This window comes from Ctenopharyngodon idella, chromosome 19 (genome assembly GCF_019924925.1).
Source record: "Ctenopharyngodon idella isolate HZGC_01 chromosome 19, HZGC01, whole genome shotgun sequence".
Taxonomy (NCBI): Eukaryota; Metazoa; Chordata; class Actinopteri; order Cypriniformes; family Xenocyprididae; genus Ctenopharyngodon; species Ctenopharyngodon idella.
The window spans coordinates 10,044,120-10,069,782 of record NC_067238.1 but is presented as its reverse complement, the minus strand read 5'-3'; the positions used below and the strand labels follow the sequence as shown (position 1 = coordinate 10,069,782).

Sequence of the window (25,663 nt, the reverse complement as noted above, 5' to 3'; positions counted from 1 at the left end):
GGGCAGTTACTGGTTACACAGACCCCAACACGGGAAAAACAATCTCCTTGTTCCAGGCCTTGAAAAAAGATCTGATTGTCAAAGACCATGGTATTCGTCTGCTAGAAGCTCAGATTGCTACAGGGGGCATCATTGATCCTGTGCACAGCCACCGTGTCCCTGTGGAGGTGGCTTACCAAAGAGGGTACTTTGATGAGGAGATGAACAAGATCCTCTCTGATCCAGGTGATGACACCAAGGGATTCTTTGATCCCAACACACAGGAGAACCTCACATACTTGCAACTTGTGGAGAGGTGTGTTAGAGACCCAAAGACTGGTCTGAGTCTGCTTGCTTTAAAAAAGTAGATTTAAAATTGGATGCAACATGCCATGCAAGCTATTCACGTTTTATCAACTACAATAATACTCTTCTCTTTTTCTACTCATGCCATTTGCAAATCTGTAAGTGTATATCATTTCAGTTTCAGAGTGCTTTGCATACATTATAGTTTAAGGTAAAATCAATTTTACATTGTTATACTGCAATTTAGAAGTTTAAAAAGTTAGTGTGTTTTTTAATACACGTATTAATGCTTTCTGGCTACATGTTCAAAACTATACAAATAAACAAACAGCTGCAACATGTCATTTTATTTCATAATTTTCAAGTCAATAAACTCTTTCATTATAAACATTGTGCTTTTATTAAACATGGCTTGTTTACATTATCATAAGCTCACAACATGTGACATTTTTTGCATTACCAGCACGTGAACATGAGAAAAATAGTAGCAGAGAAGGGCAGTAAAGATACACAAATATTTATTGGGGGGGGGGGAATTTACTGGCAAGTCTAACATTAACTGGGAAATGGTTTTATCTTTATATACAAAATCACAACAATGTTCCTGCGCTACACACATGTTCAGCCTAATTTGTCCAGGAGAAGCTGAATGTCTTCTTGACCATGATATACTCGTTTGAGCCCTCTGGGCAGATACCGGCAAGAAGACAGATTCAAATACTTCAGAGCTGGTGCCTGGGTTATGAATAACCTGTAAAACAATAAATGGAACTAGAACATCTTTACCAATCTACTGAAAATTAAGAAATGCCTTGTACTCTCAATTATATTTATAAACTCTTGTCTACAAGTTTTAATGGGTGGTGAGTCTTCTGGCAGGCATTATATTCATGTGTGCAACTACAAAGGTAATCATTACCTGAGTGCAGATGAAGTGATTTTTGTACCACTGAGGTTCAGGGAGCGAAACAAATCAACTCCAGCACCATGTGCAAGATGTCCCATGGCAATCTCCATGTCTTCCTCTGAAAATGGCTGGTTGGCCAAATCAAGCTCCCTGAGGGTGCTGCTCCATTTCTGGGCAAGCATGTGTATTCCTTTCTTGGATGCTACCATGGTATTGCTATTGAAGTACAGGCCCCAATATAGACACTCCAGTTCTACACAAGACATGGCAGCAAATTAATGGAAATCAGTGTATTATTGCATCCCTGAAATTCATAGGTATGACCAAATCCTTTCATACTGTAAACTACAGTTTAAGAATAAAAATAGGGAAAGTCCATCAAATATGGGGGTAGAATTGTTGCAAATTTCCAAATAAATAGATTATGATCCACAAATAAAGGTAAAGATATTCACAAAAAAATTATCGTATGCACAAATGAATAGAATGAGATCCCACCGACTACTCAAGCCAATCAGATAACGGCCACGTTGCGCTGACCAACCGCAGTACACTTTCGCTACAACGAATCACGTTTTGCTTTACAATTGGGGCAGTGTCATCCTGCATTTGCTTAGAAAGGAAGTATAGGGTTCTTAAACAATGGTACAGTAAAAAGATGTTTAAAATTTAGATTTCATTAGACCATTAGACTGTGTGTCAAGCCAATCCAAACTATTATATTTTATGCACCATTTAAAAATGCCAGAGAAACAGTCCTCTCTGTTATGGAAACAATGGTATATTGGATACAGATGCATTATGGAAGAACCACATTATTCAAGATAGAACAGAAAGCCTCAATAATTAGCTATTAATTTAACTAACTTGATTTAACCTTGTGATAAACATACGAGTTTGCAAAATAGATGAAACTGTCGTCACACAACAACCACCAACAGCATTTCCCAGTTTATCAATCAAACATTGACGGATATGAGGAGCAAACCAGCTATTAAACATGAGGCCCTTAAGTAATATTTTAAACATTAATTAAACCTTTTAACGTTACCATTGTTTGTAGAGAAGATATAGCCTTTTTTTAAACGTGTGACAGGTTACTGAATTACATATAGATTATGCATTTCATTTAAAAGTAAAATGTCCAGCAGTCAGACACTTGATCACGCAAATATTTCAGATGAATCAGACTTAATAGTTTTTGATTGTAAAAGTTATTTACAGCATCCAAAATAAATACAAAAAATGAATTTTTCAGCATTGCAACCTCTTTATTTGCATTATCCAAAACCATAGTATATGCTGCAGTGATGCCGAGGCTCGTACTGGTACTGGTATCACTGATGGTCATTCAGGCTCACATTTGTTATTATACATGGTATTGTGCAAGTGTGGAATACTGTGCTTCAGGAGTAGAACGGGACATCTGTTTACTGCCACTGACTTGTGTCGCACCGTGCCACTTGCAGACAGCATCACTAGCTGCATGTACATGGAACCTAATAATGTAATCTGTCTGTTTATAATGATTATAATGCCTTCTATTTGTTGCATCGCGCCGTGCCGCACCGCTCGGGTCAGGTAGAGGTGTTATAGCTCGGAATCTGTGAATGATCATAATTTGTGCATAGTCCTTTATCCCGATTCACTGATCCTGAAGGCAACATAAAGAATATACTCCAAAAATCTTTTGTGTAGCGGACCCCATCCGAATGATGGCCGAAACTTTACTGATGAGTTTCATGAGGTTTTATTGTACAAAGATACCATGACCGTTTTTAACTCCAGATAATCACTGTAAGACCTTATGCCTTTTCAGGGTTGCTTAACAAACTGGTAAACTTTCTACCTTTCTACTCTCTACTTTCTAAGAAAACTCAGATGAACCGTAATAATGTGCACGACACGTTCTATATTCATTACTGCCGTGATCAGTATCACTCCGTTGGCTATAATACCCGTCAAAATAAGAGTCACCCTATTGTAAGACGGATAATGCAGACCTTATACATAATTACACCCACAAAAATATGTATAAAACAAATTAGAAGACTAATCACAATAAAGTCTGTTACATTTTGTAAACGGGGTGTTTTAATCACACAAACAGCATTTCAGCTTTTTCAGCGCCCATGGTGGAATAGTACGTAGCACCTTTCAGAGTCTTTTCCCGCCCTGATTGTAAAGCAAAACCTGATTGGTTGTAGCGAGAGTGTGCTGCGATAGGTCAGCGCAATGTGGCCATTATCTGATTGGCTTAAGTAGTCCGTGGGTGGAGTCAACCTATTTGTGGATTTGTCTGCAGTCATGACACTAGAAATGTTTCAAAATCCACAAATGTATGAGGTGATCCACAAATGCTCAGGAAGAGATCCACAAATGCGTGCAGTGATCCACAAATGCACAGAAAGCAATTCACAAATGAATGCAGGCAGAGTTGTGCTTGTGACATAAAAACATATTTGTGAATATGTCTTTTTATTAGCAAATCTCATTATTTTATTTGTGAATTTAATTAATTTTTGTGAAACTCCCAACATAGATTTGTGGATCTCATTCTATTCATTTGTGCGTACAATTATTTTTGTGAATCTCTTTATATTTATTTGTGGATCATAATGTATTTAATTGGAAAATTGTAACAATTCTAACCCCATAATCAAACCATGTGCTATATAGATGTGTGTGGCTTAAATATTACATTTTCACTACTGTGTGAGGTACATCAATGTTCACCATTGTTATTTTGAAAACGAAACTTACTCTCAAAAGGCAGAGCGTAGAGGCCAGTGGCTGTGATGCGGGAGGCACCACGCAGGTCTAGCACACGCAGGTGGGGGGAGCCATGCAGCACATTGTTCAGGTCACTGTCTGTCATGAAGGAGTGAGAGGAAGTGGCAATGCACAGCTCCTCTAGCATAGGAAAACCGGATGTTGAACTGGGTGTGTTGCGGATCATTTTAGGAACTGGAGTGACATTCATCAATCTAAAAGTCTAAATTACAAAATTAAAAGGAAGAAAAAATAAGAGTGTAATATTTTATATTTGTAGTACAATTTTTATAAATTCATGACAACGTCATCATTAATAACACAGAGCAGGGATGGGCAACTTTGGTCCTGGAGGACCACTGTCCTGCAGAGTTAATTTCCAACCCTGATAAAAACTCACCTGCCTGTAGCTTTCTAGTAATCCTGAAGACATTGATTAGCTTGTTCAGGCGTGTTTGTTTAGGGTTCGAGCTAAACTCAGTAGGACAGTGCTCTTCAGGAATGAAGTTGCCCATCCCTGATGTAGAGGAATGTGTGCAAAAGCTTTTTAGAATGTCAAACAGTAACTGTGCACTCAATTGAGAAAATACAGCTATACATCACCTCCTGTGCACTACTTTTTCATGTATATTGATTTGGTTTGTGTACATGTACATAAAGATCACAACACATTTTAGTTTAATACCTGAAGTTTAGGGCATCCAATCTGCAAAGCCTGAATGCAGATGGGAAGCTGGCAGTATCCTCCATCTAATTTAGTATTGATCTCCAGCAGCCTGAGCTCAGGACAGCAACTTTTCTGTAAATTCAGAGACATTTGTTTCTCATCAGAAACAAACAGACATACAGTAACATCTTAGGTACATTAAGGAAAAAGGATTAATATTAACTTACAGACAAAGCACTGAGCAGTTTGTCACTCTTGGTGCTGTGCGTGAAGTAAATTTTCTTTATTTGGTTGCCGTACCCCTCAAGGAAGGACACCAGACCATCAACATTAAACTATATTAAAACCAAGGACACAAAACAGGTATAAGGGGTAGCATGTAGTGGATCAGTGAAACATGCGCTGTAAAGTAAAAAGAACAAATGGCTGTGGCATACTATTATAATAGAGAAAAATACTCCAGTAGTCACCTTCTTAAAAGAAAAGTTCACATTAAAAAGAAAATTCCAAACCCCTTTGACCATAAAACCATTTAGGCCATGGTTTTAGCATTTGTTTTGCCTGGTTTGTTTTGTGATTCATCCAATTCCACCACATCTGGAGGAGGTTGAAGCCACTTTTGACCACATTAGATTAGAAAAAAAATGTGCATGTAACAAGCACTCGTGCATCTGCAGTAAATGACTGACTGCTAACCTGTCAATCAAAAATTAAGCTAAAACAAGGGATTTAGAAAAACAGATACATATAAATGCACAAGACTTCAGGAATATTTTGGGAGAATCTGGTCTTTAGGAGAACTATTTTTATTTTTTGCATTGTATCATTTTATAAATAAAAAGGTATTATTATTAGCATGCAATTGATAACACAACAATGCAGAGTGGTCAAAGGAGACACAATGAAACACACGTCACTGCCAGGTGTAAACAGCCATGCGTTTTGACTGACCACTTGTGAATGGATCACCTGAGACAGACCTTAATACTAGGTTTAAAAAGAGAAATATGGTCTATACTGAGAATACTGGTCACTCTTTAAAACCCAACTATAATGAACTTGGACAGAAGCTTTTCAAAGATGCAAAAAAACACCAACATAGCTGCACGGTTTATCGTGATTAAACCGCACGCGATTTGGCTGCGATTATTTTTATGCTTCTCAGAGCTGTACGGCTCTGCGATCAGTAGTAAATGCTTCTCCATCTGAAAGCCAGAGGGCGTTCTTGCGCAGAAACTCCAAATATGCCCTGCCGCAGAAGAAGATAACACACGTCATATCGCTGTAGCTGAATAAACAGAAGATCGAAACGCTTTGATTAAGCATGACTAATAAACACACAACTTCACATATCACGTCTTTTCTGCATGCAAGTCAGTTATTTCAAATGTAGCCACGCGGCAGGCGTGCTCATAACGGAACCGACGCGGTCGCGGCGTGCATTCGGTGCGTTTTCCAGGCGCATCAAGATGAAAAATTCTCAACTTTTGAGAACGCATTTTCTACGCGTTTTTAGACGCGATATGTGAACGGCCACTTATTCTGTGTAAGAAGCCACATCATCTCACAGAAGGATGCTCAACTGTTGTTATGAAGTGAGTTTGCAGTAAAAACACGTTATTAAATGTTGTCTTTTGTTGGACAAGATGTTAATAAATGCTTCTCATTTACATGGAAAGATGTTTGACGCGTGTTTCTTTTTCAAATGTACATTACAAGTGATTCAAACTCGCAGTGCTTTCAGATGGATTAGCATTTGGAGCCATACTTCATTGACAAGCTGCGCATTAAAAAAATAAATAATAAAAATTCGCAGCCTTTGCGATTTCATGATCACACTAAGAATCTCGTTTAAGCGATAAATGTGTTTAAGCTCAATGTTATTTTTCGTACCGTGTAGCCCTACAAAGTATCATAAAGTAGTCCATATGACACCATATGTAGTCCATAAAAATATCCTCTTTTCAGAAGAAAGTAAGCCATACAGGTTTGGAATAACATTGGAATAAAATTTTCATTTCCTTTAAATCTAGGTAAACAATAATACAATTACATACAAACCTCTGAGTGTTGCACATTTATATTCTCTAATGAACGACAGTCAGCGCCAAGGATTTGGAAGGCTGTTTCTGTCATTCCTGTGCAGTAAGACAGCTTGAGAGAATGAAGATTTGGGCATGATTGTGAAACTTTCTAGAAAAACAGAGCACAGACCCTGAATATCAGAAACAGATTTAGATACCAGAAACAAGATTCCACAGCAGATGAATTATTATTACCTGGATAACATAGTCAACATGTTTTTTCCAGTGGCAAAGGGAGAACTCCCTCAGCTGTGACAATCTGCAGGAAATGGACAACAAAATTTAGCTAATTTGCACGAATAATGCTTTGCAATGCATAATCTCGCCTTCAATAAGTTCTTCCAGTTTAAAAAAACAACGAAACATACTTTTGTTTGGTTCAATCACTGACCTGTTTTCAGCTAGCCAGTCTATAGTGTTCCTAATCTTCTGTTCTGTCCCAGGTAACTGACTCTTACCGGGTTCAATCCAGCAGTAGCCAACTGACACACTACGCCACAGGACCGGAGAGGATGCAGCTCCATTCCATAGACGGCAAACTCTGCCAACCCTTTTAAAGACAGCAAACCAATGTAACTATAAACATAAAGCTAATATAGTATCTGTAGCAAGTTATAAAGGCTGGACAGAAACTGAATAGCACAAATATGGTGTAAGGCCTTACCTGCACAGAAAAGGAACTGCTCCATCCTGGTGAACTGCAAACTGAAAGATTTTCACCAGGACCTCTATTGGTAAACTCTGACCCCAGTGGTCAAACCTAACAGCATTCACATTGTCCAAATCAACATTTTTATCAGTAGTTTCTTCTGTGACTTTAGGGATTTTAGCTTTTACTGGTGCTTTTTTAGTTTTGTTAGCAGAGGTTTTACTTTTCCCTTTTTTGTTTAACTTTTTTTTCTTACATCCCTTCCGCTTGGGCTTCCATATACTGTCACCACTACTTATATTTGAAATAATCAAAAGCATGTCCTCTCCCTCCTGGATGGTGTAATTTGGTCTCACAGTTCGTTTGACATTTTTTCTCTTTTTCTTTTTGCTTTTGTCATCCTTAAGAGAACCAGCTTTCCTTTTCAAAAGTCCTTTTCCTTTTGCAGGTGCATTCTGGGATGTTCCAGCTCTGCTGGTTGACATTTCTGCAGAAGGTGCCTGGAGTGACTCTGGTTCTGTGCTTGAGTTGGAAACCTGCATTATTCTGCTTTCCATACCGAAAAGAAGAAGAAAAAAACTATTTCTTTCTACAACTGGTCCTTAAAAATCGCTTTAGTAAATAATAATAGTAAAAAAAAAACTTAACGAAGAAGAAAATACGGAAAATTGGCAAGAGCACAGCTTACAGATAGCTCATTTAAACTTTATAATCGATTCTCTTTGTACATTATTGCATATTATATTCAACAGCAGTTGTGAGGTCTTCACTAAAAAAAATCGGACAACCGTGCAAAATAATTTAGCGTTTATAGCACCATTACTGAAGCATAATCGAAGTACAGTTTTGCTCCTTTGTTGTTATTATCCGAGCCCCATGATGCACTTTGGTCAATGAATGTCGTCATATCCGCTTTCATGCCCAGCGGTGAGAGGCTCTGCCTGTCCACTGTTTGGAGAATAACTTTTTTTTGCAGAACATGCTTCACAATTCGTCATAAAATAAATAAATGAGGATAGCACAAAATATTTCTGCATGCTGATATGGACATACATAACACAAACGTTGTCGTTTTTAAATATATATATACGTTTTGTTACTGGTCAAAACTACTTATTTAGTATCAAGGCTAAAGGTTTACAAATTCGGTCTAAATCTTTTTGTTCACCTCGGGCTGAACCGGTCCGATAGTTTTGCGAGTCAACAACATTAAACCAATTATTTTTCTTTTCTTTTCTTTTCTTTTCTTTTCTTTTCGATATTGACATTTCAAAATTATTTTCATCATAACGGACTTCATGGTAAATCACTGCTGCAACAAAACTGGGGCACGTAAATTTCAATAAAACACTTTTTTTTATTTATTTTTTTTTTAAATAAAAGTTAATCGAAAAGAAAACCTAATAAACAACAATAAGTGCCTACATAAGACGTCATTAGGACGATTCGGACAGTTTGTCGATAGAACTCTTTAAGATCTTTGTTCTCAGATGTTTTGTTATTAACAAGCTTGTTTGTTCTCTTATACCTAAGAGATTGCTAGACTTTTAATTTAATTGTATTATTATTGATAATGTACAACATTATTATATCTATATTGTATGCTCTATATATCAAAGTAGTATATATTTATATAATATTTATATATTCTATAAATGTATAAAATTATATAAATATTTGGAATCATGAAATTTTACAAACATTTAAATCAAAAATGTTAAAGTACAGACTAGACTCATCCATCTATAATACTTTAAAAAAAAGTAAATGACAATTTACCATCCAATATTTAATTTCTTTTCTTTTTTAATTTCCATTTCAACCTTTTTTTAGCCAGTGTTACATGTGTATTTTTCTTTAAAACAGTTCAAAAGCCCTCTGGCATCTCATATTTTTCTCTGTTGTTTGGTGAGTACTGTTCATTTAAGCTGAGCAAATTTAATTTTAAATCATAAAAACAGGGAATGGTCATTTCAAAAAGCAACAATTCATAATATATACTGTTTTAAACAGATTTTATATATTTTAAAATTAAAATACTAAGTGTATATTTTATATCTCATTGCAATATATATTAGTGAACACTGATAATTTAGCACTGACAACTGAACAAGCATTTCAGGGATGATCATAACAGAAAGTGAGAAGTCTTTAACTTTAATAAGTTTGAATACAATCCACATCAAATGACAGTTTAGCATGAGGAATGTACTTAAATAATGAATTGTTGCTATATTGACCAATCTATTCTTACAAATACAGTCAAAAGAAATAGGTGTAATTAAGAAACATGCAATGCTCTAACTTACCCATGCCCTTTTCCTAGATATATAAATGGCAGATACATGGTGGAATCATGCCAGCGTTACACACATTTTGGTGGCCCTGTTTGGAATGGGCTCATGGATCTCTGTGAACTCATTTTGGGTTGAGCTGCCGGTTGTTGTAGATGTTTTACCCAAAGGTAGTTAGTGTTTTTAAAAAAACGTATACCATTATTACTTAATTTTAATAAAACTTTAATGCGCACTTTCCCTGTGTAGTTGCTTTGGGGCAGGGTGTAGGGAAACTAGAGTGTGTTGAGACATCCAATGGCACAAAGCCCCACTATCTCAAAGAAAACTTCCCTGCCCAAAACTTCTTCTGGTTCTTGTTTGTGATGCTTGCGATTTTGGCCCTTTGTTTCTTGGCTCTGACGTACAGAGTGGTCACCCAGACTGAGGTAGCGGAAGTTCCGAAGACTGAGCAGGAAACAGTGAAAATGGAGGAAGAGACACATCCTTTACAAAATGGAGGTTCACCAGTTTCTGAGGAACAAGTGGAAGTTGAAAAAAAGACTCCTGTTGTGGCATTCTGGACATCACACAATGTCTATCTGCTCCTGTTGCTGGGAATATCTAATGCTCTGTCCAGTGGTGTGCTGCCGTCAGTGCAGAGTTTCTCCTGTCTGCCTTATGGCACAATGAGTATTCTCGTCGCTTTATAAAGTTGAACCACTGTAGTCACATGAACCATCCAACTTAAATATATGTCTTTAGTACCTTTCTGGATCTTGAGAGGTTCAGTGACGTTGCTGGCAATAGAGGCCTCACTGAGCCATCGGATTTTATCAAAAATATCTTCATTTGTGTTCCGAAGATGAACGAAGGTCTTACGGGTGTAGAACGACATGAGGGTGAGTAATAAATGACATTATTTTCATTTCTGGGTGAACTAACCCTTTAAATTCTGCTCCTGTACAATTTGTCTTTGAATTGTGTGATATGTTGTTAATTTAGTTGATTTCAGAATTGAAATTGATTAAAGGTTTCATTACAGGTCCAGTGTTGGTCTCGGTATTATGTCACTAGGAGGCTGTATTTTTGCAGCTTATCTTATGGCCTTGGCAGCTCTGAGCCCCTGCCCACCACTTTTAGGAAGTCAGTCTGGAGTCGCTCTAGTGGTTAGTAACTGTCTCTCATTACTGGGTGGAATGAATCTCTTAAAATGTTGAAAGTGCTTTTTACTACACCACTGAAATATCACGTGCAAATACCACATGCAAAAATGGCGCAACTGTTTAGTGAATTCACCACAGTCTGTTCATGGTGTTTCATGGTGATTATTGTATCATCTGTAAAGATCTGATTAAAAAAAAAAAGAGTCAAAAGTAATCATAAACCTTAAAATCTGCTTGTACTGTAAAGATAATTATTGTAAAACGGGTCGTTATAGAAATATTTTGAAGAAAACAAGTCAACTGTGGGGCAACTGTTGTAAACTGTTGTAAACTTGCTCCTTACACTTCATTATAAGCAAGTAATTGTTAAAGCGTTTAAAAAAAATAAATGTACAAAAAATTGTAAATAAAATAAAAAATAATTAGGTAATACAATAATATAATTGATTTTACTTAATACCAACATTGTAATATAATATTATAACATTTAATATTACAGTGCATCCAGAAAGTATTTACAGCGCTTCACTTTTTCCACATTTTGTTATGTTACAGCCTTATTCCAAAAGGGATTAAATTCCTTATTTCCTCAGAATTCTACAAACAATACCCCATAATGACAACGTGAAAGAAGTTTGTTTGAAATCTTTGCATATTTATTAAAAATAAAAAACGAAAACAATCACATTTTACATATTCACAGCCTTTGCCATGACACTCAAAATTGAGCTCAGGCGCATCCTGGGTGCTTCTCAATTCTTATTTGTGCATCCTTGTTTCCTTTACTCACGTCTTAGCTCCACTCCTTCAGGATGCGAGGGAAGGACACAAGGAAAAGACGCGAGGACAGAGGAATTGAATCAAGTGAAATGATATCCTTGCTCCCTTTATCGTCACTTCAAAGCGTCATCAGCTGCATTTGAGGGATCTACCCATATGTTGTTAAAGTTTGGTTATTTAAAAAATTATAATAAATATTAATAAAGCAAGATGCTCCGTTGAAATATGTGAGATGTAAAGTTTATTTAAACTGTAAAAGTAAAGCATACATTTAAATTATTGTGACAGATGGGGGAGGAGAATTTATACATGCATCACGTTTCTCGACGAGAAAGACTTCCGCAAAGGATACACCTGTGTATCCTCGCTCATGACTCCTCAGGAAGCTTCCTCACTCCTCGTTCCTCACCTCCTCGTGGTGCAATTAGAGAATTGAGATGTCCTTCAAGATGGCTGAGCTTGATCGGTTTCTGGGTCATAGGATGGAGGAGCGAGGAAACAAGGAGGGATATTGAGAAGCACCCCGTTTCCACTGATCATCCTTGACATGTTTCTACAACTTGATTGGAGTCCACCTGTGGTAAATTCAGTTGGTTGGACATGATTGGGAAGATAACAGAGATAACCCAGTAGCACAACTTCCAAGGTATCAGAAAGGATGTGAGTGCTGATGAGTTACTGCTATCCAAAGTCACTGATGAGAAAATGTACAAAGACCTAACTTCTGGAAAAGTCACAGTTGATCATGTAAGTGAAATGGACTCTGTGAGAAGATACCTGATACCAGGAGAAGCTGAATGTCTTCTTGACCATGATATACTCGTTTGAGCCCTCTGGGCAGATACCGGCAAGAAGACAGATTCAAATACTTCAGAGCTGGTGCCTGGGTTATGAATAACCTGTAAAACATTAATAAATGGAACTAGAACATCTTTACCAATCTACTGAAAATTAAGAAATGCCTTGTACTCTCAATTATATTTATAAACTCTTGTCTACAAGTTTTAATGGGTGGTGAGTCTTCTGGCAGGCATTATATTCATGTGTGCAACTACAAAGGTAATCATTACCTGAGTGCAGATGAAGTGATTTTTGTACCACTGAGGTTCAGGGAGCGAAACAAATCAACTCCAGCACTATGTGCAAGATGTCCCATGGCAATCTCCATGTCTTCCTCTGAAAATGGCTGGTTGGCCAAATCAAGCTCCCTGAGGGTGCTGCTCCATTTCTGGGCAAGCATGTGTAATCCTTTCTTGGATGCTACCATGGTATTGCTATTGAAGTACAGGCCCCAATATAGACACTCCAGTTCTACACAAGACATAGCAGCAAATTAATGGAAAAGCAGAATATTATTGCATCCCTGAAATTCATAGGTATGACCAAATCCTTTCATACTGTAAACTACAGTATAAGAATAAAAATAGGGAAAGTCCATCAAACCATGTGCTATTCATAGATGTGTGTGGCTTAAATATTACATTTTCACTACTGTGTGAGGTACATCAATGTTCACCATCTTGTTATTTTGAAAACGAAACTTACTCTCAAAAGGCAGAGCGTAGAGGCCAGTGGCTGTGATGCGGGAAGCACCACGCAGGTCTAGCACACGCAGGTGGGGGGAGCCATGCAGCACATTGTTCAGGTCACTGTCTGTCATGAAGGAGTGAGAGGAAGTGGCAATGCACAGCTCCTCTAGCATAGGAAAACCGGATGTTGAACTGGCCGTATTGCGGATCATTTTAGGAAGTAGAGTGAAATTCATCAATCTAAAAGTCTAAATTACAAAATTAAAAAGAGAAGAATAAGATTGTAATATTTTATATTTGTAGTACAATTTTTATAAATTCTCAACGTCATCGTTAATAACACAGAGCAGGGATGGGCAACTTTGGTCCTAGAGGGCCACTGTCCTGCAGAGTTAAGTTCCAACCCTGATAAAAACTCACCTGCCTGAAGCTTTCTAGTAATCCTGAAGACACTGATTAGCTTGTTCAGGCGTGTTTGTTTAGATTCGAGCTAAACTCAGTAGGACGGTTGCCCTCCAGGATTGAAGTCACCCACCCCTGATGTAGAGGAATGTGTGCAAAAGCTTTTTAGAATGTCAAACAGTAACTGTGCACTCAATTGAGAAAATACAGCTATACTTCACCTCCTGTGCACTACTTTTTCTTGTATATCGATTTGGTTTGTGTACATGTACATAAAGATCACAACACATTTTAGTTTAATACCTGAAGTTTAGGGCATCCAATCTGCAAAGCCTGAATGCAGATGCAATGTTGCTCGCAGAATCCTCCTTCTAATTTAGTATTGATCTCCAGCAGCCTGAGCTCAGGACAGAAACCTTTCTTTAAATTCAGAGACATTTGATTTTCATCAGAAACAAACAGACATACAGTAACATCTTAGGTCACATTAAGTGAAAAGGAGTAATATTAACTTACAGACAAAGCATTGAGCAGTTTGTCACTCTTGGTGCTGTGCGTGAAGTAAAATTTCTTTATTTGGTTGCCGTACCCCTCAAGGAAGGACACCAGACCATCAACATTAAACTATATTAAAACCAAGGACACAAAACAGGTATAAAAGAAAAGTTCACATTAAATAGAAAATTAGAAAATTCTAAACCCCTTTGACTGTAGTCTCATTTGGGCCATGGTTTTTAGCATTTGTTTTGCCTGAAATTTTTTGTGATTCGTCCAATTCCACCACATCTGGAGGAGGTTGAAGCCACTTTTACCCACATAAAAAAATGTGCATGTGACACATGCACTCATGCATCTGAACAACAGTAAATTACTGCCTGCTAACCTGTCGATCAAAAACAAAGCTAAAACAAGGGATTTAGAAAAGCAGATACATATACATGCACAAGACTTCATGTATATTTTGGGAGAAACTATTTTAGGAGATTTTTTTTTTTTTTTTTTGCATTTTATTAACATGCAATTGTTAACGACGATGCAGAGTGGTCACAGGAGGAACAATGAAACACACGTCACTACCAAGTGTAAACAGCCATGTGTTTTAACTGACCACTTGTGAATGGATCACCTGAGACAGATCTTAATACCAGGTGTAAAAGGATAAAATTAGGTCTATACTGAGAACTGACTATTCAACTATAAAGAACTTGGACAGAAGCTTTTCAAAGATGCAAAAAACCACCAAAGTATCATAAAGTAGCCCATGTGACATTATATGTAGTCCATAAAAATATCCTGTTTTCTGTTTTACAGAAGAAAGTAAGCCATTCAGGTTTGGAATAGCATGAGGGAGAATAAAATGTTCATATTTAAATCTAAGTTAACAATAATACAATTACATACAAACCTCTGAGTGTTGCACATTTATATTCTCTAATGAACGACAGTTAGCGCCAAGGATTTGGAAGGCTGTTTCTGTCATTCCCGTGCAGTAAGACAGCTTGAGAGAATGAAGATTTGGGCATGATTGTGAAACTTTCTAGAAAAACAGAGCACAGACCCTGAATATTTATAATGCACGATACATTCCAAAAACATGATCAGAAACAGATTTAGATACCAGAAACAAAATTCCACAGCAGATGAATTATTATTACCTGAATAACATAGTCAACATGTTTTTTCCAGTGGCAAAAGGAGAACTCCCTCAGCTGAGACAATCTGCAGGAAATGACAAATGCTTTGCAATGCATAATCCCACATGAAAAAATGTCTTCAATAAGTTCTTCCAGTTTTAAAAAAACAAACAAAAGCAAACAAAACATACTTTTGTTTGGTTCAATCACTGACCTGTTTTCAGCTAGCCAGTCTATAGTGTTCCTAATCTTCTGTTCTGTCCCAGGTAACTGATTCTTACCGGGTTCAATCCAGCAGTAGCCAACTGACACACTACGCCACAGGACCGGAGAGGATGCAGCTCCATTCCATAGACGGCAAACTCTGCCAACCCTTTAAAAGACAGCAAACCAATGTAACTATAAACATAATGCTAATATAGTATCTGTAGCAAGTTATAAGGGCTGGACAGAAACCAAATAGCACAAATATGGTGTAAGGCCTTACCTGCACAGAAAAGGAACTGCTCCATCCTGGTGAACTGCAAACTGAAAGATTTTCACCAGGACCTCTATTGGTAAACTCTGACCCCAGTGGTCAAACCTAACAGCATTCACATTGTCCAAATCAACATTTTTATCAGTAGTTTCTTCTGTGACTTTGGGGGTTTTAGCTTTAACTTGTGCTTTTTTAGTGGTGTTAGCAGAGGTTTTACTTTTCCCTTTTTTGTTTACCTGTTTTTTCTTACATCCCTTCCGCTTGGGCTTCCATATACTGTCACCACTACTTATATTTGATATAATCAAAAGCATGTCCTCTCCCTCCTGGATGGTGTAATTTGGTCTCACAGTTCGTTTGAAATTATTTCTCTTTTTCTTTTTGCTTTTGTCATCCTTAAGAGAACCAGCTTTCCTTTTCAAAAGTCCTTTGCACCTGCAAAAGGAATTCTGGGATGTTCCAGCTCTGCTGGTTGACATTTCTGCAGAAGGTGCCTGGAGTGACTCTGGTTCTGTGCTTGAGTTGGAAACCTGCATTATTCTGCTTTCAATACCAAAAAGAAGAAAAAACTATTTCTACAACTGGTCCTTAAAAATCGCTTTAGTAAATAATAATAGTAAAAAAAAAAAAAACTTCACAAAAAAGAAAATACGGAAAATTGGCAAGAGCACAACTTACAGATAGTTCATTTAAACTTTATAATCAATTCTCTTTGTGCATTGTGGCAGAAAGATTCAGCAGCAGTTGTGAGGTTTTCGCGGACAACCGTGCAAAATAATTTAGCGTTTATAGCACCATTACTGAAGCATAATCGAAGTACAGTTTTGCTCCTTTGTTGTTATTATCCGAGCCCCATGATGCACTTTGGTCAATGAATGTCGTCATATCCGCTTTCATGCCCAGCGGCAAGAGGCTCTGCCTGTCCACTGTTTGGAGAATAACTTTTTTTTTGCAGAACATGCTTCACAATTCGTCATACAATAAATGTGTAAATAAGTGAGGATAGCACAAAATATTTCTGCATGCTGATATGGACATACATAACACAAACATTGTCGTTTTTAAATATATACGTTTTGTTAGTTTTGTTACTGGTCAAAACTACTTATTTAGCATCAAGGCTAAAGGTTTACAAATTCGGTCTATATTTTTTTATTCACATCGGGCTGAACCGGTGTTACGAGATTTTCGGGTTCCGAAGGCGGGGCATACATGAATATTAATGAGTTTCCCAGACATGCGCGATTGCACGTGCAACTGAGAATTTTAGTTCACATTGTATCTCAGGACATTAGTGGATTATTCCATAAAGGTAAATATTCTCAGCCTTCTAAGTGCCTACATATGACGTTATTAGGACGATTCGGACAGTTTGTCGATAGAACCAACTCTTTGGAGTTGGTATATGGAAGGGATATATCCAATCAGAGTCTCCTCAAATGCGCACGTGACTCAACAGGGAAGTCCATGATGTAGAGTGGACGCTCCTCCGTTTACATGAAAATTATTACCTAAACGGAATCCCCAACTCTCTCTCTCCACACTGCAAAGGGTCCAAAGAGAAAACCACGCTTCTCTACACACTGCAAAGTGTCCAAAGAGAAAACGCTACACAAAATACCTACATCTACTACAAAGCAAATAATACCGTCGCAGCACAATACATTGGTGAGTACAGAGATTTCACACTTACGCATTACTGTTGTTGTTGAAAATGCATTAATTGCCCTTGGTACATTTTTGTGAATGCTTAATAAAGTTTTAAATATGTTTACTAAATAACGTTGCTTAAACGTCTTATTAATGGTAATCTCCCACAGAAATACCAGTTCAACACAAGCAGCATGTTTTCAAACTTCACGATACGGTGCATGACGTGTTCTCGCGCGGTAAAGAGAACAAACCACGAATATTGAAAACATATTCTAGTTTTTTTTTAAATAGTAAAACCAAAATAATTGATATTTAGTCAATAATAGCATGAAGTCGATTATACGTCCCCTTTCCTACAAAAAGTAGCCGCGTGAGCAAATGGAGCGTGAACATTTTGTTCTTTGATTATTAAAGGATAACTAACAAATAACTCGCTCAGTTGACAGATTATGTGACCTTGATTTACGCTAGTAAAGCTAGCAGTGATGCAACTGAACTTTTGCACCATTCTTTCAGTACTATTTTTGTCCTATGAATTCTGTTTATTCTCTTTTTGTGTGACATGCACAACTGGTAATTTTCATAACCTTTACAATACCACACAGGACACCACAGATACTACAGTTACTATAAACATTATAACGACTGTAAAATAATGGTGAATTGATTAACATGCAATGTCCTTGGAAAAAAAAAATCTTTTTCTGTTGATAGCATTGGCTAATACCAAGATACCATAAATTAACCATGTTACCATAGTATTTTTATAATGTATTGTATAAAAAAAGATGTCTTGTAAATCTAAGGACTGAAAAGGCAGAAGATGAGAGTTTCATTTTTTTCAGTTGAAAACTGTTATAACCCTTTAATCCAATAGGAAAATTAAGCTCTCAGACTGGTACACCTGTTGTAACGTGATTAAAAAAATAAAATAAAATAACCTGAGGGATAATATTTTTTGCACGATTAAGATCAACTGTGGACTACCATGCTCTGGTCGTTATTACTAAAACATTTATCTGGCCTTTATTTGGAAGCGGGCTCACCGGATGGTTTAAAAATCAAGCCAACCCACTTTGATGTTCAGCTATGGAGGACCTGCAAGTCTTTGGTTCCTCTAGTGCGAGTGCTAAGACCATTGCCGCTGAGCTCAGTGAGTACCACTTTTTGTCTTGTTTTTCAGTCACTTACACCTTTTTTTTAAGTATCTGTTTTCTTACATTTGATAACTCATATAATATAGTTATTTTCTATACATAATGTATGTTAAATGTTTACTTATATATATATATATATATATATGTAATATACATACACACACACAGACATGTATAATATATTATAATAGCTTTGTTGTTTTATGTCTTGCAGAGGATGATTTTTACTCCAAGCTTGTTGACGACTTCCTTGGTGCTCATTACGGAGAGCTGTTGGAGCTGGATAAAAAGCCCTGGAAAAACCGCATGTTGGTCCAAATTGGGCTGATGAGAGAGGAGCAAGATCTTTCATGGGTTGATTTGATACAATGGCTTCAAAAGATTATCCCAATGTTTCAGTCTGCTGATTTTCGAAGCCTGATTGAGAGAAACACCACGACAGCTTTGAGCTTAACTGGAGATGCCAGGCAAAATTTTCTTGAGTCAGATGTCAACTTTGAATTTGTTGGACCTATATGTGATAGTATCGGAATCGGAAGAAGAGATTTACTTGAAATGTCTGATTTTTCTGATCGTGCAAAATTAACTGGTCTCACAAATGGCCTAGTTCTTGAATTGACTAATTTTATTTCACGAGAGAAATTAGACCCGGTCGTCTTAGTGTCCTGGATTCGTAACTTTGAGCCTTTATTTTGTAGTGATGGCAAGATCCAAAAAGCCTATAGGCTCCTACGAGCTAATCTCAAGAATTTCAGAATACAGTACCGCAACAATCAGAGGAGCCGAAAGAGGAGCCGTGGATTGCTGGATGAGTTTCTTCAGAGTCCATTTGATCTTGCTCCGGAAAGGGATGCTGATGATATTGAATACAGAAGGGTGGCAATGATCAAAGCACATCTAAGGAAGAAACGCCACATTTCCGTGCATAAACCTACTGCAGTAAAGGAGGAAGATGAACCCTTTGATATTTTGCAGACAGATGCCACTGTGAAAACTCTGTTTCAGCATGAACCAAAGCAAATGCCCCATGTGATCGGTGTAAAAAGGGAACAGAGATCACAGAACCAACAAACATTGATACAGTCACTAGAAGATGTGGAAGAAGACCCAAGAAGTGACACGGGCGACAGTGTAACTCTTCTTGATATCTCTGTGCTGTCTTGGCAGAAGATTGCTGACGTGTATGGAGGAAAGAACGAAGCTGCTAAGGTGGCTTCAATGGATCTACTTCAGAATCACTTCTCAGCAATGCTGAAGGAAGATGCCAACCTGAGATCTCTCGATGACAAAGTCAAAGAAAGCACCCATCCAATAGTGCCACCTTTGAATTTCCTGCGCTACATCTGCCAATTCCTTTTCGAACTTATTGATGTAACTGAGCAGCAAATGATATCATTTGGAAGAGACCTCGTGAACACCACAGGCGAGAAACTGGGACGTGACAAGCACCCCAGATTTCAGAGTTTTGTCAACTTCGATGAGAGCGCCGTGACTCGTTACATTCACATGGCTACTGAAATTTTATGTCCAAGTGAGGAGACCAACCCAAACTACCGCAGGCACTGGCTTGCTTTTTGCCTCGAGAGAAAAAACCCTTCCAGACTACCTATAAATCGGTCAAATCGTGTCATTAACTACTTTGAGGCAGCTGCCGGACTCATTCACCATCATGAAGATGTTGTTCTTTTTGTATCTGACCTGCAGCTTCTGAATGACAACTCGAATATCCTGTTGGAGAGCGTCAATGCTGATGCAAACGACGAGGCTTTGCAGGCGCTAGTCTGTGTTGTTGCTATTGTCTACCTTAAAGTCTTGGGACCCTTTTGGCAGCTTCTGAAGAGTGATGGAGAATATCCTCTTTTCAGTAGGTACATCCTTTGCCTGTACGAAAAGCTCTTGGAATGGTCGCAAGATGCCAGTTGCCTTTTGCAACCCGAAGCTTTTCTGAACGCATTCTTACAGGTTCCAATGCAAGAGGGGACTTTTGAAGGAGTGTTCAAATTTTGTCGTGCTAATGCAGAGAACCAGTACGGTACTCTCATGAGGGCTTGTCTGCAGAGGATGATGAAAGCCCTCGCAGCTGTACTGGAGGACAGTCTCAAAGATTTCTTACCTGGTGGCGAGTACTGCAAAGATCAGCCTAGTGATATAGCTGTTCAAATGGCAAACTGCACATTTTCACAGCTGATGGGTGAGTACCCCTTCGGTCATGGGTACCCTTATGAGAAGACCAGGCCTGATAAAACTCAAGCCAAAGGTTGCGCTTCCGAAGGGACAGAACAAGAACCTGCTTCCCGAATGACGACAGATGAACCTACATCACCATCGGTCACATTATCACCTGCCAAAACCATTCAAAAGCAGCAACAAGTGTCAAAACACTACTCCATGTTTGAAGGAGCAAATCTCAATGCCGCAAAAAAAATGAAGGTGTCTAGGCTAAAGCAAAAGGCTCAGGATCACATTTATAAGAAAATGATTGTTGGAGCGGTTTCAAAATATGGCGGCCCATGTAAAAGCAAACAAGATGTGGAACGATTGCTTAAAAAACTACAAGGTGCAAGCCATGCACATACACGTGAGGTAATTCGCTGTGAGCTGAACTACCAAAAGAGCATCTTGGGTTCCAGAGACAAAAAGCTAAATCACATTGGTTTCTCTTTGAATGACATGGTTTCTACACTGAAGGACATTCTGCCAAATGAGAGAGTTATAATTACATCACCAGGTGAAAATGTGCTTGATCACACAGAGATTCAAGAGACCCTGACGCAAACAACATCCTCAGACCCTCAAAGCGCATCCACTGGTCAGCAACCTCAACAAAGTTTTGACAGTAGTATTGATATAAAGAAAAGAAAGCTTTTTGCCCCTTGTTACAGGCAGAACTTTGAGTTTCTTTGATTGTTTTAATGCTACTGAATATATGCCACTTGACTTGCAGTAGTTTCTTGATTTTATTTTTATGCATATGGATAAGATTTTGTTCTCAGATGTTTTGTTACTAACAAGCTTGTTCTCTTATACCTAAGAGATTGCTAGACTTTTTTTTCTATTAGTATTGAAATAGTTGATTCTGTTTTTTGTTTGTTTTGACATTTGTTTTTATAGAAGTTGCATTACAAAATAAAAGTTTTTAGAAACCTACTTGTTGTGACTTTTATTAAACAACAATACAACTATTAATACTACAACCAATGATAATAATTTTATTATTATTGATAATGTACATCATTATTATATCTATATTGTATGCTCTATATATCAAAGTAGTATATATTTATATAATATTTATATATTCTAGAAATGTATATAATTATATAAATGTTTGGAATCACTATGAAATTTTACAAACATTTAAATAAAAAATGTTAAAGTAACATGTTATGTTACAATAAAAATGTTAAGTAAAAGATGTTGCAATAAAATAATTTATAATCTAAATCTTTTTAAAATAAATGATGGTCTGTAAAACTTTCTGTTCTTTCTTTTAAAGAATCTTCCACTTGCAGTAATGAAAGTTTTATAGACCTTAGACTCATCCATCTATAATACTTAAAAAAAAAAAAAAAAAAAAAAATTGACCATTTAACAATTTACCATCCAATGTTTAATTTCTTTTTCCATTTCAACCTTTTTTTTAGCCAATGTTACATGTGTATTTTTCTTTAAAACAGTTCAAAAGCCCTCCAGCATCTCATATTTTTCTCTGTTGTTGGGCGAGTACTGTTCATTTAAGCTGAGCAAATTTTATTTTAAATCATAAAAACAGGGAATGGTCATTTCAAAAAGCAATAATTCATTATATATAATGTTTTAAACAGATTTTCATATATTTTAAATTTTATATTATTTTATATCTCATTGCAATATTAGTGAACACTGATAATTTCGCACTGAACAAGCATTTCAGTGATGATCATAACAGAAAGTGAGAAGTCTTTAACTTTAATAAGTCTGAATACAATCCACATCAAATGACAGTTTAGCATGAAGAATGTACTTAAATAATGAATTGTTGCTATATTGACCAATCTATTCTTACAAATACAGTCAAAAGAAATAGGTGTAATTAAGAAACATGCAATGCTCTAACTCACCCATGCCCTCTTCCTAGATATATAAATGGCAGATACATGGTGGAATCATGCCAGCGTTACACACATTTTGGTGGCCCTGTTTGGAATGGGCTCATGGATCTCTGTGAACTCATTTTGGGTTGAGCTGCCGGTTGTTGTAGATGTTTTACCCGAAGGTAATTAGTGTTTTTAAAAAACGTATACCATTATTACTTAATTTTAATAAAACTTTAATGTGTCCTACAGCTGTACCTAGTAGATACTGAATTTATTATCCTGACAACAGTAGAACTTAAAACATGTCCTTTCTTTATAGGGTGGAACTTGCCAGCCTATCTTTCAGTGCTGATTGCATTTGGGAATTTGGGTCCAGTGGCTGTCACTTTAACCCATCACTTTGCTCCAGGACAGCTAAATGAACGTGTGGTCATCCACATCATACAAGTGCTAGCAGTGGTTGCAGCTGCATTTCTTGCTCTCTTTTGGTCCCAGGTGGTCACGGTTGCTGGAGAGTCTAGGTCTGTCCCATTCCTGCTGCTTACTTTTATACTGTCATTTGTCTGCTGCACTTCCAATGTCACCTTCTTACCCTTCATGTTCCGTTACCCCTCGCAATACATCCGGACGTTCTTTGTCGGACAGGGTCTTGGCGCACTCTTTCCCTGTGTAGTCGCTTTGGGGCAGGGTGTAGGGAAACTAGAGTGTGTTGAGACGTCCAACGGCACAAAGCCCCACTATCTCAAAGAAAACTTCCCTGCCCAAAACTTCTTCTGGTTCTTGTTTGTGATGCTTGCAATTTCGGCCCTTTGTTTCCTGGCTCTGACGTACAGAGTGGTCACCCAGACTGAGGTAGCGGAAGTTCCGAAGACTGAGCAGGAAACAGTGAAAATGGAGGAAGAGACACATCCTTTACAAAATGGAGGTTCACCAGTTTCTGAGGAACAAGTTGAAGTTGAAAAAAAGACTCCTGTTGTGGCATTCTGGACATCACGCAATGTCTATCTGCTCCTGTTACTGGGAATATCTAATGCTCTGTCCAATGGTGTGCTGCCGTCAGTGCAGAGTTTCTCCTGTCTGCCTTATGGCACAATGACCTTTCACCTCTCTGTCGTCTTGGGCAACATTGCGAACCCTCTGGCCTGCTTTGTGGCCATGTTTGTCCTACTTAGGTAAGTGAAAGTAAAGTAAAGTTCTTAATGAGTTTTTTGGTGTGCATAACAGTACTGTAAAAAATGTAGTGTTCCTGTTCTTTAAAGTTTTAGTTCACCCAAAAATGAAAATAATGTAATTTATTACTCACCCTCATGCCGTTCTACACCCGTAAGACCTTCGTTCATCTTTGGAACACAAATTAAGATATTTTTGACGAAATCCAATGGCTCAGTGAGGCCTCTATTGCCAGCAATGTCACTTAACCTCTCAAGATCCAGAAAGGTACTAAAGACATATTTAAATCAGTTCATGTGAGTACAGTGGTTCTACCTTAATATTATAAAGCGATGAGAATACTTTTTGTGTGGCAAAAAAACAAAATAACTACTTTTCAACAATATCTAGTGAGAACAATATCCTCGTCTAGTGAGATATTGTTGAAAAGTAGTTATTTTGTTTTTTTGGCGCACAAAAAGTATTCTCGTCACGATTTCAAAACACTGCTTCGAAGCTTTACGAATCTTTTGTTTTGAATCAGTGGTTCGGAGCGCCAAAGTCACATGATTTCAGTTAACGAGGCTTTGTTTATGCGATCCGAACCAAATTTGAAACAAAAGATTCATAAAGCTTCAAAGCATCAACTCGAACTGTTTTAAATATGTCTTTAGTACCTTTCTGGATCTTGAGAGGTTCAGTGACGTTGCTGGCAATGGAGGCCTCACTGAGCCATCGGATTTTATCAAAAATATCTTCATTTGTGTTCCGAAGATGAACGAAGGTCTTACGGGTGTAGAACGACATAAGAGTGAGTAATAAATGATATAATTTTCATTTCTGGGTGAACTAACCCTTTAAATTCTGCTCCTGTACAATTTGTCTTTGAATTGTGTGATATGTTGTTAATTTAGTTGATTTTAGAATTGAAATTGATTAAAGGTTTCATTACAGGTCCAGTGTTGGTCTCGGTATGATGTCACTAGGAGGATGTATTTTTGCAGCTTATCTCATGGCCTTGGCAGCTCTGAGCCCCTGCCCACCACTTTTAGGAAGTCAGTCTGGAGTCGCTCTAGTGGTTAGTAATTGTGTCTCATTACTGGGTGGAAGAGGAACTCACTAAGAATGAATCTCTTAAAATGTTGAAAGTGCTTTTTACTACACCACTTTATCACGTGCAAATACCACATGCAAAAGTGGCGCAACTGTTTAATGAATTCACCACACTCTGTTCATTGTTTCATGGTGATTATTTTATCATCTGTAAAGATCTGATAAAGAAAGAGTCAAAAGTAATCCTAAACCTTAAAATCTGTTTGTACTGTCTGTCTGTTGTAGTCAACTGTGGGGCAACTGTTACTTACACTTCATTATAAGCAAATAATTGTTAAAGCATTTTTTAAAAAAAAAGATATTTTTAAATAAAATAAAAATAATTAGGTAATACAATAATACAATTAATTATACTTATAATACCAACATTGTAATTTAATATTATATTTAATATTATTTCTAATTAAATGATTTTTAATTGCAAATGACACTGTGCCACAGATGCTGTCGACTTTAGCTCTATTTATCCCAGAACATTCCTTGAATTTCTTCCATTATTGATTTACACTAAAAAAAATCTATTCCTGTCACAATCACCCATTCATTCATCACACATAATACACACTGTATCTGTAAATACAGTATATAAGTAATTCTATTAAACTGTATCTTTTTTTTAATAGAAGCCTAATACTTTCACCTTTTAGATCATATCCTGGATCATCTTCACTGGTCTGTTCTCTTACCTGAAGGTGGTAATTGGGACTCTGCTTCATGAAGCAGGACATGCAGCTCTTCTCTGGTGTGGAGTCTTCATCCAGGCTGGCTCTCTTATTGGAGCCTTTACAATGTTCCCTTTAGTCAGTGTGTACCAGGTCTTCCAGCGAGCCCAGGACTGCACTGATGTCTGCAGTTAATATTTCAGCACTCGATTTTACGTTCGGTTCAC

At 37.4% G+C, this 25,663-nt stretch overlaps 5 protein-coding genes across 13 annotated transcripts in view; 3 read left to right on the top strand and 2 right to left on the bottom strand.

Moving 5' to 3' along the window:
- The window catches only part of eppk1 (epiplakin 1), a 19,938-nt gene extending 19,149 nt beyond the window's left edge, over window positions 1-789 (top strand). The window contains exon 4 of the mRNA XM_051873260.1: window positions 749-789. Coding sequence (XP_051729220.1) covers window positions 749-789 — 41 coding nt within the window. The remainder of the gene's footprint in view (window positions 1-748) is intronic.
- Window positions 1-16,552, bottom strand: part of LOC127501141 (F-box/LRR-repeat protein 6-like) — a 20,070-nt gene extending 3,518 nt beyond the window's left edge. Inside the window, exons 1-12 of one of the 6 annotated variants that reach the window (XR_007926528.1) lie at window positions 16,305-16,542; window positions 15,636-16,169; window positions 15,363-15,521; window positions 15,170-15,233; window positions 14,920-15,051; window positions 14,031-14,138; window positions 13,818-13,934; window positions 13,129-13,360; window positions 12,654-12,894; window positions 12,361-12,482; window positions 11,936-12,158; window positions 11,377-11,731 (exon numbers count right to left, since the gene is read on the bottom strand). Coding sequence is in view for 5 of the 6 variants with exons in the window: in XM_051872942.1 (XP_051728902.1) it covers window positions 12,028-12,158; window positions 12,361-12,482; window positions 12,654-12,894; window positions 13,129-13,360; window positions 13,818-13,934; window positions 14,031-14,138; window positions 14,920-15,051; window positions 15,170-15,233; window positions 15,363-15,521; window positions 15,636-16,169; window positions 16,305-16,315 (1,851 nt within the window). In the remaining variant the exon portion in view is untranslated. Of the gene's footprint in view, window positions 1-11,376; window positions 11,732-11,807; window positions 12,159-12,300; window positions 12,483-12,653; window positions 12,895-13,128; window positions 13,361-13,817; window positions 13,935-14,030; window positions 14,139-14,919; window positions 15,052-15,169; window positions 15,234-15,362; window positions 15,522-15,635; window positions 16,170-16,304 lie in introns of those variants that run through there. The other 5 variants (XM_051872942.1, XM_051872943.1, XM_051872945.1 and 2 more) reach the window with 5 other exon arrangements.
- LOC127501142 (F-box/LRR-repeat protein 6-like) lies at window positions 662-9,690 on the bottom strand. 4 transcript variants are annotated; one of them, XM_051872947.1, is made up of 10 exons: window positions 9,674-9,690; window positions 7,380-7,910; window positions 7,107-7,265; window positions 6,911-6,974; window positions 6,693-6,824; window positions 4,859-4,966; window positions 4,650-4,763; window positions 3,956-4,187; window positions 1,205-1,445; window positions 662-1,036 (listed from the first exon to the last, which is right to left on the bottom strand). In XM_051872947.1, exons 2-10 carry the CDS (start codon window positions 7,904-7,906, stop codon window positions 907-909), a joined length of 1,707 nt encoding a protein of 568 aa, XP_051728907.1. In that variant the 5' UTR covers window positions 7,907-7,910; window positions 9,674-9,690; the 3' UTR covers window positions 662-906. The 4 variants fall into 4 exon arrangements, with proteins under 4 accessions (XP_051728907.1, XP_051728908.1, XP_051728909.1 ...); XM_051872948.1 differs by lacking the exon at window positions 9,674-9,690 and having other exon boundaries at window positions 7,380-8,926; XM_051872949.1 differs by lacking the exon at window positions 9,674-9,690 and having other exon boundaries at window positions 7,174-7,265; window positions 7,380-7,495.
- LOC127501309 (solute carrier family 52, riboflavin transporter, member 2-like) lies at window positions 9,868-25,663 on the top strand. The gene is made up of 3 exons (XM_051873258.1): window positions 9,868-10,346; window positions 10,683-10,806; window positions 25,422-25,663. Exons 1-3 carry the CDS (start codon window positions 10,024-10,026, stop codon window positions 25,629-25,631), a joined length of 657 nt encoding a protein of 218 aa, XP_051729218.1. The 5' UTR covers window positions 9,868-10,023; the 3' UTR covers window positions 25,632-25,663.
- On the top strand, window positions 16,880-21,583 carry slc52a2 (solute carrier family 52 member 2). Its single transcript, XM_051872940.1, has 3 exons — window positions 16,880-17,294; window positions 18,317-18,432; window positions 18,651-21,583. The coding sequence occupies exons 2-3, from the start codon at window positions 18,369-18,371 to the stop codon at window positions 21,338-21,340; spliced, it is 2,754 nt and encodes a 917-aa protein (XP_051728900.1). The 5' UTR covers window positions 16,880-17,294; window positions 18,317-18,368; the 3' UTR covers window positions 21,341-21,583.